Source organism: Clarias gariepinus, chromosome 3 (genome assembly GCF_024256425.1).
Source record: "Clarias gariepinus isolate MV-2021 ecotype Netherlands chromosome 3, CGAR_prim_01v2, whole genome shotgun sequence".
NCBI lineage: Eukaryota > Metazoa > Chordata > Actinopteri > Siluriformes > Clariidae > Clarias > Clarias gariepinus.
Window position 1 is genome coordinate 34827501 of NC_071102.1, and position 14645 is coordinate 34842145.

General features: G+C 39.6%; 2 protein-coding genes across 5 annotated transcripts in view; one reads left to right on the plus strand and one right to left on the minus strand.

Moving 5' to 3' along the window:
* The window catches only part of tbcd (tubulin folding cofactor D), a 43570-nt gene that overhangs the window by 9072 nt on the left and 19853 nt on the right, over positions 1–14645 (plus strand). For all 4 annotated transcript variants that reach the window (XM_053492392.1, XM_053492390.1, XM_053492388.1 and 1 more), the window contains 7 exons: positions 2199–2244; positions 2335–2467; positions 3966–4108; positions 4879–4939; positions 5295–5369; positions 5479–5573; positions 12262–12418. In XM_053492392.1, coding sequence (XP_053348367.1) covers positions 2199–2244; positions 2335–2467; positions 3966–4108; positions 4879–4939; positions 5295–5369; positions 5479–5573; positions 12262–12418 — 710 coding nt within the window. The remainder of the gene's footprint in view (positions 1–2198; positions 2245–2334; positions 2468–3965; positions 4109–4878; positions 4940–5294; positions 5370–5478; positions 5574–12261; positions 12419–14645) is intronic.
* On the minus strand, positions 5733–9532 carry znf750 (zinc finger protein 750). The gene is made up of 3 exons (XM_053492393.1): positions 9435–9532; positions 6633–7880; positions 5733–6532 (listed from the first exon to the last, which is right to left on the minus strand). The coding sequence occupies exons 2-3, from the start codon at positions 7859–7861 to the stop codon at positions 5953–5955; spliced, it is 1809 nt and encodes a 602-aa protein (XP_053348368.1). The 5' UTR covers positions 7862–7880; positions 9435–9532; the 3' UTR covers positions 5733–5952.

Consider the following 14645-nt stretch of genomic DNA (forward strand, 5'->3'; position numbering starts at 1 on the left):
GTATGTGTGTGTGTGTGTGTGTGAGTCTGTGGTGCTGGTTGCTGCGCGTGTTTGCCTCCGTGTGTTTCTTTTCACGCCTGAGGCTTTCAAAACTGGCTCTGTGTGATAGGAATGCCAGCGGAAACAAAAGCGCCATTAGAGGTTTGCATGACATTAAATGTCACCAGGCTATGGCTTCGGCAAGCGAGGACTAGACACGCATTCCTTCAAGGTTTCTGTTTACAGTAAGCTGGTGTATAGATCTAGACACAGATACAACCCGAGTTATCAGCTACCTTAACAAATAGTTTTTTCTTATAACATCAGCTTTACAAAGAAGATTTTCGTCATGGCTGAGATTTGGAGATGAATGTACGTCTTTGAATCCTTGATTCTGATTGGTCTCTCTCTCTCTTTATATATATATATATATATATATATGCAGTATTGGAAATGTTGTTGTATAAGAGTAATAAAAACTTCTTCTCCTCTAAAGAAAAATTGCAAGAGTGTGTTACAGACCAGCATTATGTAAATAGTGAATTGTGTCAATAAATAGTGCATAATAAATAAGGCAAATTATAACAAAATAATAAGAAGTGCAGGATTGCATGGCTAAGCAGGGTAGTAATGAATCGGTAAAAGTCTGGTGGTGGGGAAACGATTTGGCATGCACTTATGGCAAAATAATCAACTACAGGTTTGCAGCAATAACTGATTATTATCTAAAATAGTGTAGATATAAATAGATAGGTAGATATATAGATAGTTAGAACCGTGGCCAAACGTTTTGAGAATAAAACAAATATTATTTTCATAAAGTCTGCCGCTTCAGTGTTTTTATGCTTTTTTTGGCAGATGTTACTATGACATATATGGCATATTGACAATTCCATTAAAGGGGTCATACAGGTCTACATGCACTTTTTTAAGCTGTTTGGCCTGAACTGTGTGTTAGGAGAGTGCGTACACAACCACTCTACGATGATAAAGAGCCGCCCAGTGGTTTTCTTTTCATTTATTACAATAACATGCCCCTTCTGAAATCAGGCCAATCGCAAATGCCTGTCGATGTGACGCCACACCACAAGAGGCCGCTCCTACACTAGTTGATTGACACTGGTGTTTTAGCAAAGACCCGCCCCGAGTGAGAAGAAGCTGTCGGCCATTGTTTTTCGTCGCTGGAGCAAAATGTTGCCTAAGCGAGTGTTGTGTACAGTTGTTGGGTGTAATAGCGAACACAGCAGTCGTCATTCACTACCCAGGGTTAGTGACCTAGGGTACCTACCTAGGGTTAGGTATCTGAGCCACTGAGGACGCAGTGGCTGAATTTAGTTTTTAAAGCTAACGTCCCCGCCGATTTACCTAAATGCGTTCATGTTTGCGATGTTCATTTTTCACCAGACTGCTTTATAAACGCGGGTCAATATAAAGCTGGTTTTACTAGGAAGCTGCTCCTAAAAATGGATCTGTACTAACGCTTCGTGTTCCTGCTTTATCTTCACCAGGCTCGGTGAGTGTAATTCCTTGTACTATGACTCTTTGCAGATCGCCTTTTCTAATAATCACGATGAATGCGGGGTGCTTGGAGTTTGTCAGAATTTGTGTGGTTTTGTTTGTCCACCTGCCTCTTGAGGAAACTTGCGGTCGTCTCAATAGGATTAAGATGTGGGGAGTTTCCTGGCCATAGACCCACAATTTAGATTTTTTGTTCCCCGAGTCGGTTAGTTATCACTTTTGCCTTTTGTCAAGGTGCTACATCATGCTGGAAAAGGCATCGATTGTCACCAAACTGTACTGCATTGTTTGGAGAAGTTGCTCTGGGGATGTTTGTGTAACATTCTTTATTCATGGCTGTGTTTATAGACAAAATGTTCTCCCTTGGCTGAGAAGCGACCCCACACATGGTCTCAGGATGCTTTACTGTTATAACAACACATGACTGATGGTGTCTCTTAACTGTTCTTCTCCGGACAAGCTTTTTTTTCTGAATGCCCCAAACAATCGGATTCATTAGGTAGATAGATAAATAGATAGACAGACAGATAGATAAGTACTCGTATGGCAGAAATCTTTAGAATAAGATGTAATTATAGTACATTGTAGTGATTTATAGAGAATAAGTAAATTATAACTGAAAGTGTAAAGTTAAACCAAGTGGACGAGTAGGTACAGTTCTGATACTAGAACATGCTGAGAAACCTCTCATTGTTCTCCAGGCTCAGCTCTTCAAGCACGGCAAGCGAGAGGACTTCCTGCAGTATGGTGCGTATCGCCTCCACGTGAACATTCACCTCGTTTACGCTGTAATTAAAGAGCCTCGAGGTTAACGTGATGTGACGTGATGTTCCCCAGCCCCCTTGGTGCTTCAATGCCTGGACCAGAAGAAGATATCAGAGAGCAGTCAGACCTTGCTGCGGAAGCTGGCTGTGAAGGTGGTGCAGAGGCTTGGGTTAACGTTTTTGAAGCCGCGGCTGGCCAGGTGGAGGTAAGAGCAAGAAATGCTTATCTGCGTTATTTATTGTTGTAGTTTGCTTCTTGGTTAAATCAAGTTGCTTTGTTTAGTCAGGGTATTTTTTTTTTAATACAAATGTTTCAAGTCAACTAAACGTTTTTTAGTTGACTTGAAACATTTTATTTAAACATGACACACGAGTGATGCATTTTGTTTTAACCCTTATATAATCAGCTTGAGATGATCAGTCTCTTTTGCTAGGGGGACCTGGCCATAATAGTGGCAATGACGATCCTAAATTGATATAAATACAAAACGCAAATCCCATGTAGACATAATGAAATTACATAATAGGAATAGGAGGGGACAGGTTTGCCACAGCACACTTTCAAAAATTATAATAAAAAGGTCAGATTTCAGTAATTAAGAATTACATGTACAGGTACAGCAGGAGAGTTCATCATCATAAAGTTTACCAAAGACGTAAAAGTAGTCAATGACACAAGACTAGTTGAATCACTAATTGAATCACTCTGGTGGTATCCAGTTTATCAACAGCGTTGAGAAGTTTACTCAAGGGGCATTTCCTTGTGATGAGATTTCTGGTGAATGAAGGCATTAAGGAGTTCTTGGGAGACAGGCAGTCAGACAGGCGATCATGTGTCACGGTGTACTGAGAAAACTTTCTACCTTGATGGTATCTGAGCACCAGTGATAAGTGCATCAGTGTAGCAGGGGATTACATGAAGAAATAAAGCAAATTTTTACTTTTATTACTGTTATTTATGAGCAAAAGAATCTCAACCCTGTTGGGATTCACACCTTGAATGGCAAGAGTGTGTTACAGACAAGTATTATGTAAATAGTGAATTGTGTCAATAAATAATGCATAATAAATAAGGCAAATTATAAGAAGTGCAGGATTGCATGGCTAAGCAGGGTAGTAATGAGTCGGTTAAAGTCTGGTGGTGGGGAAACGATTTGTACATGGAATGAAAAATGGAGTAGACCGAGGGAAAGATGGACAGAGACAGCACAGTATCAGGGGCAGTGGTGACTCTACCACTCTACAGGTAGTATGTTTAAGCCTGGCAAGATCTTAACACTCAACTGCTTAAGGAATGCTGTATCCTAACACGGTGCTGTATCCTAATGTGGCAGTGGATGCTTTGGCTGCTGTGGGTTGTGAGGTGGAGCCTCCGTGGATTGGAATTGTTTCTCGGGACCCATGTATGTCCCAGGCTATGGTGCAATGGGTGTCCTGGTACCTTTCTATCTTGGCCAGCATTAACCTATTGGAGCAGATGGGCTGGCCTTAGATCCACATAGGAATTGGTGAGCCTTGGGTCCCCATGATCCTGTTATCTCTTTAATGTGTTAATGTGTTTTGGCTGATTGGTAAGTAATGCCATACAAGGCCTTGTGAAAGAGCTGTAGAAGATACTGTGCCATATTGTAGTGAGTTATGGAAAGTGAATGAAAACATTTCAAAAGCATTGTGGTGACAATACTGACTGTGCTTCTCATGCAGATACCAGAGAGGAAGCCGGTCTCTGGCGGTAAACCTCAGCCAGTCGGCGGCTGCTGGAAAAGTGCAGGATGTGAAACCCGACTTGGGGTCCATCACCCCAGAGGAGGACTACGAGATCCCAGAAGAGGTGGAGAACGTCATTGGTGGGTTCCACTTCACTTTAATAAAAAATCTAACCGTTAACAAAAAGAGTCTGATAGCAGAGATTAAATCAATTTTGCCGTTTAATCGATGTTTTGTTGGTTGATCCATGGGACAGAATGGATTCACACTTTTTTCAGGGGTAACTCAGTGGTTAAGGCATTGGACTACAGTTTCGGAAGGCTCCCAGGTTTAAATCCCACGACCACCAAGTTGCCACTGTTGGGCCCTTGAGCAAGGCCCTTAACCCTCAACTGCTCAGATGTATAATGTGATAAAAATGTAAGTCGCTCTGGATAAGGGCGTCTGCTAAATGTTAATGTAAAATTATTTAGGTAAACCTTCACACATTAAATAGACAAAAAGTGACTAAAAAAATTCATTAAAAAAAAACAAACAAAAAAATGCTTTCATCTTCCACAAATACTTAAATTTTATGAGAGTATCAATCACTTCGTCATCTGTTTCATTTTTGAGTGGTTTGTGCAATACTGCTTCCTTCTGTCAAGACATGACATTTAAACAATCAACAGCACAAGTTACACAAAATTTATTGTATATTCGATACTTTTAGTAGTTTTAATGCTCCAAAAAATGTTAAAGGTGTAACTCCTGGAGGCAAATCAGACTACAAACATGAGTGTTGCTGAATCTAATTGAAAATGTCAATTCCCGAAAAATCTGATCGAATCGTCAGTCTACCTATGATTGACCGCCTTGCTGGATATCCATTGCTCTACTTTGGATCCTTTATTTTTATTTATATTTACAGAGCAGCTACTGGTTGGTCTAAAAGACAAAGAGACGATAGTGCGCTGGTCTGCCGCTAAAGGGTGAGAACATTTACATCCTTCCATCCCTGTTTAATACAAGTGTTTTGTTTTAAACAAATGTACACAAATTTTAGACTTACATCAAATGATGGTGATCACCCAGAACTGGATTAACTTCATTCTGCACTCTGCATGATGCAAATGTGTGCATGTATTAGCCTTGTAGAGTCAGTTCAAAAACTAAACCAAGAAGCACTAATTGGACTCAGGGGTTAATTGGTGTCTTTTCTAATGGGATACAATTTATTGATTTGGAAAATGTGTATGGATTGTTTCTCTTAAGCATTCCTAAAGTTTCTAGGGGATACTCCTAGCAAAGATTGTGATCATTGTTTTATTGTTTCTTACCGTGCAGTATTGGGAGGGTGACTGGGAGGCTACCCAAGGAACTGGCAGATGACGTGGTGGGATCAGTCCTGGACTGCTTCAGGTAACCTGACTGGTCTGTCAAGTATGACTCCATACAGTATATGTGCAAGCTTTCTCAGGATGAGTGCTGGTTCTGACTTTATATATGCATGTGTGTGTGTGTATTCCAGCTTCCAGGAGACTGAGAACTCATGGCATGGGGGTTGCCTTGCCCTAGCAGAACTTGGTCGCAGAGGATTGCTACTTCCTTCACGCCTTTCAGATGGTGGGTTTGTTAAATTTATAACTGAGGATGTTTTCAAAGACAAATATGAACACTCGAGCTTTACTTGGGTCTCTTGTTTAACATTTTAACCTAAATACTTAAAATTTAGCAAGTGTTAATATTTTGGTTAACCATTACAGACACAATGCACACAATCTATATTTTACAAACACTATTTATTTAGTCAATACAAAGAAATAAAATGTAACGATATACAGTTTAAGCATGCACTCTGTATTCTGTCTTACTGCATGCAAGAAAAGCTTTTTACAAAACATGCATATAAAAGGTAAGTCTATGGTTGGGACTCATCATTCACCGGCTCAAAAGCTCACATATGAAACTGGCAGCTCCTGAAACGTCCCTTTCCGAACACCAATCAACAGTTCTGTGTTCTCCTTCTCTTGTCCCGGACTGTCTCGTTCAACCTCACCCTTTTGCTGGATGTCTTTGCTGCCTCGTTGCTTGCTCGTTTCTGCCCCTTGGCGGCAGTGTTCTTCTCAGTCGTCTCGTCATTAGGAGCCTGGTCTTGGGCAGGCCCATGACCTGGACTTTGAGTCTCCGTGCGTGGTTCTACAGGGTGTTCAGGGGTATTGATGTTGCTGGAGCTGGCCAGCTGGCAGAGCGCAAACGCTGCAGAGTGTCTGCGGTCACACTGTTCTTGCTCGGATGGGGTTATCTGAGCCTGACTGACACTGACTTGGTCAGGGAGATCTTCTGAACACATGGTAGCACTTGTCTGGAACTGGTTGGTAGACTTCGCTCGGAGGCAGAGGTCTAGAGGTGCGTCTTCATCATTGTATTCTGACTCGGACTTGAGCTCGTCATCAGATTTGTTCCGGTCTCTTTTTGATAGGTTTAGAGGACTGGCTGGATCATCACTATCTTCATCCTCAGCTTCATCTGATAAGGAGCCTGAGCATTGCACAGAACTGGGAGTAGTATTTTCCACAATGTCTCTAAAAAAGAAAAAACGGAATGCATTTATTTTTTGGCTATACTTTAATTACTTTAATTCAATCGATGTTTAGGTCCTAATTTAAAAAAAGAAGTACCCACCTTTTTTGCTTTTGCGTACTGTTCTCTTTCTGTTTGCTACACAGATGCCTCAATCTCTCTGGTTCTGTCATTAATCCCTTTCCCGAATTGGTGCATTCTGATTGGCAGGTAGACTGTGGGTTGTTGGAATGGTGCTGTGTGATATCTGCAATGCTCGGTCTATCCGGAGACCCTGACGCAGCACAGCCAGCCATTGGGCTTTGCCGAGTGGCCCTGTCTCCTACATTCAGTTGGTTCCCTCTGGCTTCTGACGGCCTGCTGTAGGATCCAGGTTGGAGGTATGCATACCTTCCATACTCCCTGGAATCAAAACCATGGGCAAACATCTCCATGGGGATGTACCTCGAGCCCTGTAAGGACTGCATGTGTTCAGGAGGATAAACCCCATAGGGTAAGGGTGGAACTTGAAGAAAAGGGTGGCTGTATCTGTAGGGGTATGGTTGCAGGAGAGACGGATGATTGGGTGGGATCAGAGGTGCTGGCACAAGGGGTCTGTTGTGCTCTTGTAGGCTTAGACAGTAGGCTGGAGGGATGCTTTGATTCTGCAAGTAGGTTTGGTAAAAAGCTTGCGTGCTTGGAAGTATGTATGCTGGGTAATCTGCAGGGGGTTTGAGGGGTGCAGAAGTAGCTCGCTGCCCCCACGGTGGCCCAGGGTGGAAAGAAGCGCGGGCAGGAATATGTGACGAGGGTTGATCTGCTTTACGTAAAGGCGGAGCTTCATTTTCAGATTTCCGTTGAACTGGAGAAAAGGCGGATGATGAAGTGCACTTTAACGAGTTCTCAACACTTCCTGGATCTCTGCATTCACTGCTGATCAGCTCAGAGGGATTTTCTCTAATTTTCTTTACATGATTCTCATTTTCATCCTTTTCATCTTCCCCCTCTACCTCTTGGACCACCAACTTGTCCAGCTTTTCCACCACTTTAGTTTTGCTGTTCGGGTGGTCTGGACGGATAGGGCTGGGTTTTGCAGGCATCGAGGGTTCTGTGTGTCCTTGATTTGAGGAAGTGCTGTGCTGTGGAGCTCTGGAAGCTCTTCCTGTCTGCTCCCCACGCTGAGACACCAAAGAGATAGAGTTCTTGCAGAGGTTGTACTTCATGTGATTAAAGAGATGAGACTTGATGTTGCAGGTGAAGGGACACTGGAAGCACTGGTATTTGAAGGGCTTGCCGGGAGGACGTGGAATATAATGTGGCTTCTTTGGTTTTCTCTCTGGGCGGGTTTCCATGTTGAGGTTTTTTTCAGTTCTGAAAAACACACATACATGAAAAGGTAAAAAAATATATATATTTATAATATTTATTTTGTTAAGTAAGTGTTTATGTTTTTTTAATTATTATTATTTTTTAAACTTGACCCTGTGTGAACTGTTCCCCGAGGACCATGTGGGTTTTTTCGCCCGGGGTGCTGTTTGGTAGCTAGACTGTACACATTCAAAAACCCGGCCCTGTTTTGCATACACTGAGGCAGTTTTTTTCTAGGGCTTTTTGGCTCGTGCTTCTGATTGTTTGATTTGCCGTGCACTCCTGGCCTAAGACGCAGCGACAGGTAGGAGCGGTTCTGGCGAAGATGATCGCAGGCTTGTGGAGACTTGCACATGCTTCTTTGAATCCTATTTGGACGGCGTGGGAAACGGCAGACACCTGCTTCCCGTAACTCCACCTGTAAGCCACTTGTGTGCGCACACACAGTGATGATCTCACCTGCGTTTAAGATTACGAGAGGCTGCTGATTAATGATCATAACGGTACTAAAGAGTTTTCCCTTCTGACCGGGTTAGACGTTCGATTAGAACTTTTGATTGTGTTTACCTAGCTCGTCATGATAAGTTTAAGGTGAGTTTGTGCAAAAGCAGAAATCCTGCACAAATTACAAAATGCTCCGTTAAAGCCTAAAGAAGACTAAAGATTTAGAAGCCCCAGGGTTGGTATTGGAAGGCAGAGGAGCTTTGTTTTGTTTTGTTTTTTTCTCCTTGAGAAGTATTAAATGCAAATAATTTTCAGTTGTTTAAGACACTGCCCTAAGGAACCTGCTTGTCACGCATTGTCACAACAGGTTGCCAATCCAGTTTTGGATTAGCTTTTGCAAGTGCTGCCGCTCCCTCCAAAGGAATAAAATTGCTTCAAGAGGTTTCTGTTGTGAAATACCTTTTTTTATGGTTTTCTTGTATTATTATAATTTTTTATTTTTATCTTTGCGAAACACATTTTACAATCAGAAAACCTTGTAAGGCTAGCATTGGATGAAATACCTAGACTGAAAAAAATGGTATATTAAACATATCAGTTTTAGTGAAATAAAATCAGTTCTGTAAAATACATTGAGTTTGTACAAACTGACAGTTAATAAAATCCTTCTTAATCTATGTTAATCTATGGTAATTCATTAATTGTTTTAAGCCTTAATAATCGTTTAGCTTGATAAATGACAACATTTTAAGATTTCTAAACGCTCCTGAATTTTTTACTTAAATAATCAAGCACAAATATTTAAACAATCAGCTTCGGGATATTTCAAAGGTTTTTTTGTGAGTTGTTGGATTAGACCTATTTCTAATCTCTGAAAAGTTTCACACACACATTGTGAGCCTCACAACTCACAGGTAACAGGTGGATTTCACAAAAAACACCTGCTATAACTGAAAATGTTGTGCCAAAATGCTTGAACAGATTAAATCATCCTTTCCTGAAAAGTGCCTGATAGATACAAAATGACAGAACTGTAGGGTTAGGGTTAGGGTTAGTCTAATCAGGTCTAACCCTGGCTGCTAATTCAAAACTGAATATGCAGACGATGCTTACCTGGTGTCTGACGGTGGTGCCGGTCATGGAGTAAAGTGTCCAGACTGAAGTAAACCGTCTCAAGCCTGGGACGACGACGTGGTCGGTGTCGAAGTGCGTGTGAGGACTACAAGTGCTGTATCTGATTAGTCCTGTATGTCTGTCTCTCTCTGTGTAGCTGTCAGCGGGGTGGAGTCTATGCCCAGGTAGAGCCCTGAGGCAACACCTCTCAAACTAATATTACTCAGGCCCCAAGCCACGATTCACCAGCGTGGCTCCCACAAGCCTGAGATCATCGCCATGGCTCTTTGGCATGTGATTGCTGCCGAGTTTGTTTCAGGATCAGAATCAGGGCTATCAGGATACACCGACAGGATTTGCATGTAGTTGAATTTCTGTTTTGCCTGACTAGTTCAGCTCGGTGGGAATCTCTGGAAGGGAGTTTATTTATACCGTAGATTAACAGTTACTCATTTCTCAGTTAGAAAAAAGAAATCCCCTTTTTTTGTTGTTTCCTATGGATCTAAGATTTCTCTAATGCATAATGGATAATCCTACATCATGACTTAGAGTTATGTATTTAACAAAGGACATGTTTCTTACAGCATATAACAGTTTACACGTTTTAGTCGTACTTTTTGCTTTCTTTTTTTGTTTCAAACACACCTGAACCAGTTTAACAGGTCAATTAAATTGAATAGGTCTAAACCAAACCTTGATTAAAAGTAGTCACTCTTTTTTAAAATAATGTCTTGTACTTTTTGTGCTTTATTTTGTTCTTTAGAAAGTTATGAAAAGAAAGCCTCAGGGTTAGAATTATTAAAGAAAAAAACATATTTTTGTAGTTTCTTATTATTCGCCTAATAATTAAATAGCTGGATTGTGGCCTGAGGACCGGTGAGCTAAGGGTGAGTCCATAGTTTTGTAATTAAATGTTTATACCCAGTGTAAAGCTGATTGATTTTGCGTAGAATATATAAATAAAGTAAAACACCAGAATCTACAGTATACACTTTCTTTACAGTTTTTTGTTTATTTTTGTGTATTGGAATATAGATATTTCATCTTTTAGGTATAGCTACACTCAAGTACAGAGACTTTAGGTACAATAATCATATATATTTTATATACATCATAATTTATATGATTTTATCAACTGTCAACTAAGTCTATTTAAGAAATATATTTGTTAGGTATAAGTTTGCGCTTTCTTATAGTATGAAGTGTCCAAAATTATGAAAACTCCATTTAAAGCTTTTTTTTATTATTATAAATCTATACAGTACTGTGCAGAAGCCTTGAGCCTAAATCTTTTCCTCATTTTTTTTTCTTTTTTCAGGCAGCAAAACCCAGAAACTATCTTTTAGTTTTTGTTTTTTGTATCTAAAAAAAATGTATTTTACATAATGTGCTGCTTTAAGGTTTGGAATCCATAATGAAACTATAAAATAAACGTATAACAAACACACAGGGTGCCTAAGACTTTTGCACAGTACTGCAGATAAAAGGAAAGAAATTGGAACAAATGTTTTACTTTGACAGGCAGCCAAAATATTCAATCTAAATATTATTTATGCACGAGTCCTAGCAGCAACCTCATTTCCCCCCTTTGTCTGTTCAGCATCACCAGTATACTAGTCACCGACCTGATCATCAGTCATCTGCACCAGTTTCTTACTGGATCTTGCTTTAAGTTAGGAGGAGTTTATGCTTGAATTATTCATAGGTGACTGTGTGGCTTAAGAAATGAAAAACATTCATCTGAAACTGCTTAGGTACTGGACTGGACTGAAAATGAAAGACAAAAATAAGAAACGAAAAAGTCTTTTTGTAAAATTTGGTAAATTTTTTCCATAAATTTAAGTCAGAAATTGAAACTTGTATACTAGAGTAAAATATTTCGAGTCTTTTATTCTTTTATTTTGATGATGATTATTATTTCGCATGAAACTCAAATATTCAGTATATTAAAATATCAGAATATTTCGTTCAGGTCAAGCGAGTTGGTTGGACAGTGAAGCACAGTAACATCATGGTCAACAAACCAATTAGTGGCAGTTTCGGCACTGTGGCCTGGTGCGAAGTCGTGCTGTAAAAGAACAGCATCTTTTTAACTGCTCTAAAATATCCTGGTAGACGCTGTGATGACTTTGGACTTGATCAAACATAGTCAACCAACACCAGCAGATGACATGGCACTCCAAATCATCAGTGATTATTGAAACTTCAAGTTCACCTTCTAACATCTTGAATTCAGTGCCTCTCCACTCTTTTTTTCAGACTCTGGGACCTTTATTTCTAAAAGAAATGCTAAATTTACTTTCATCTAAAAAGGGGACTTTGGACCGCTTTGCAACAGTCTTTTTTTTTCTTTTTTTTTTTATCCTTAGCACAGGGAAAACACTGCGGATGCTGTCTCTGGTTCAGATATGGCTTAACACTAGGAATGCAACAGTTGTAACCCATTTCCTGAGGACACATGTGATTGGTGGCTCTTGATGCACTGACTCACACCTCACCCCACTGCTTGCGAAGTTCAGTTCTAGTAAGACAATCTTCTTAGGGCTGCAGTCATCCATGTTCCTTGTGCACCTTTTCCTACCAGATGTTTCCCTTCTAGTCAACATTTTATGAATCTGTTCCGGTCCAGCACTATGTGAGCAGCCAGGCCTTTCAGCGATAACCATCGACCCTGTGGACCCATTTTCTTACGTTACCCACAATGGACCTACTGATTTAGCCAAGAAAAAGTACATATCTGTTTGTTAAGCTTAAAGTACTAACACCTCTTTTATTTTATTTTTTAAGCTAACACTTTTTTTTTTTAACACTTTTTTTTTTCTTGTAGTGGTCCCATTGATCCTGAAGGCCCTAGTATACGATGAAAGAAGGGGATCCTGCAGTCTCGGCTGGAACGTGCGAGATGCGGCTTGTTACGTGTGCTGGGCGTTCGCCCGTGCCTACGAACCCAAAGAACTGGAGCCTTATGTTAATCAGATCTCAAGGTAATGTCACACCAATACATCACACAACTCCAACTGCCTTCCCTCCCATTATCAACACCAATGAACACAAGGCCAAAATGCTCGACTTAGAGTTGAACAAACCGAAGCAAATAGTTCATGTACAAATTTATCTTTAATGAGGCAGGGACATATATTTTGGAATATTTACTACTAGCTTTTCATTAATATGACATGGCCCCTATTCGCCCCTGAGCCCCTTGGCTAACAGTTTTGTTCAGCTTCTACATAAAACTGGCCTTGAGCACAACCCTATTCTATACACACACCGTTATGAAGTATTCAAATGCTGCCGCAGTGTGACAAGCGGCATCGTAGGTGGGTAAAAATTTACATGCAGCAATTGTCTGTGGTGATGATTGCACAAGGAGATGTATAATATGCAAAATGTTCAACTCGGTTACCTTATAGTGTTTTCATTGGATGTTGTAAGTGATGAAAAGAACAACTAGGAATCATGTGATTATTCAAATTTTCAGTCATTTGGTTAAATGTGAGTCTGATATCTAGAAATCAGATTAATCTAAATATTTGTTTAATCTAAACAGACACTGCAGTACATTTTAGCAGGAAGTACTTCCATTAAAAAAAAAAAACATATAAATATAATAAAATATAAAAGTTATAATATATATAAAAGATATACAAGTGATGTAAAGAAATGTGATTTTTATTATTTTTTTGTTGTTGTTCCTGAGTCCACCTTCCTCATTCCTGCCCATTTTCACAAAGCTCCAGAGTAGGCATTCCGTACTAAATGTTCGTACAAGAACAATGTTCGTTGTGTCGCATTAAAAACAATAAAACTTTTATAGAGTTATAGTAAAGATGATCGATAGTTGTCTAGGAATTCCCTGGCCAACTTTATCAACTTTAACAGAAATTCTGTACATTACTCTGCTGCTACTGGTTTGTATTTTGGATTTAATAGTTTTTTTTTATGGTTTTATTGTTTTTTAAACAATCTATTTATTTATTTAACAAGAAAGCCACCGAGATGTAGAGGTTAGTGGAGGCACATTTTAGGAAAAGGCTCATCCAAACACCAGCCAGTAAGAAAGGAATAACTGGGATCTTTAATTTCCTCTCGTCGCCCACTTAGCACTGATTTGATCGCTTCAATCCCATAATGAATCTGAAATTCAAAAGAACAATTAAAAGGAACAAAAAAAAAAAAACCTGTACTTAATTTTCTATATCTAAGATCACTCATACAGTCCTCACACCCATCACCTACTCTATGACTTGTGTTTATCTCCAACACGCCTTTTATTTTATTATTTATATAGCACTCTTTTAAAGTGCAGTACAGACCTGGTGCTAGAAAACACATTTCAGGTATTTATGAGTGTGTGTGTATGGAATGTTAGGTGTGTTTGCACCACAGGAACAAGGACCGATTTGAATTCCCGTGCTGCCACGCCAAGATTTTTTTTATACTTTGTGCTCCAGGGTAGATCTTCTTATGGACTGAGAGCTGTCTGGTGGGGCTTCTTTACTCCACGTTACTGATTATTCGATTGCAAGCTCCTGTTTAACTTACAGGCATGTTTTATATTAGAGATGAAGCAACACAAGACATCTTTTTTATTTTTAGTGCTGCAGTAAAATGAAATTATATGGCTGCGCTGTTGAGTTCTGGAATCTGATTGGTCAGGAGCAGTTGATTGCTGTTACAACAGAAATTAATCACAGGTTTATATTTATGTACTTACGGTATACGGTGGCATTTCTATGGTTCACAGCGTGTCGCATCTAACAAAGAAAAACATGTAATTGTTGACTTGCTGAAGTTTTGCATATGAAGATGTTGATCTAACAGTTATGGAAGGAGTCATTTTTTCAGTTTAAGGTTTACACTTATATCACATTTAATTAAATTATAAAAAGAGATGTTGTGGAAATGCCATTATATAAGTGATAAGGCAGACTACATAGCAGGAAATGTCGTACATGCGAAAAACGTACATGCGTTATTATAATAGACTAAACCTGGAGGTTTAGTTGTAACTTGTAATTACTTATTCTGTAACTTCCGACTTTTGACTAGAAAAAAATAAGATTTCGTATCCCTATTTACGAACTCGGAACAGACTACCAGGTGGCATCAACTTAAAAGCATGATGAATAAATAATGCATAATTTTATTTTATTTTTTGGGCTTTAACATGCACCTATTATGCACAATCTCTTTTTTGTCATGTTTAGA

Coding starts and splice junctions, on each gene's coding strand:
- znf750 (XM_053492393.1), bottom strand. CDS start 7,861: ATGGAAACCCGCCCAGAGAGAAAACCAAAGAAGCCACATTATATTCCA. Junction 6,533..6,632: donor AGTACGCAAAAGCAAAAAAG/GTGGGTACTTCT, acceptor TTTCTTTTTTAG/AGACATTGTGGAAAATACTA.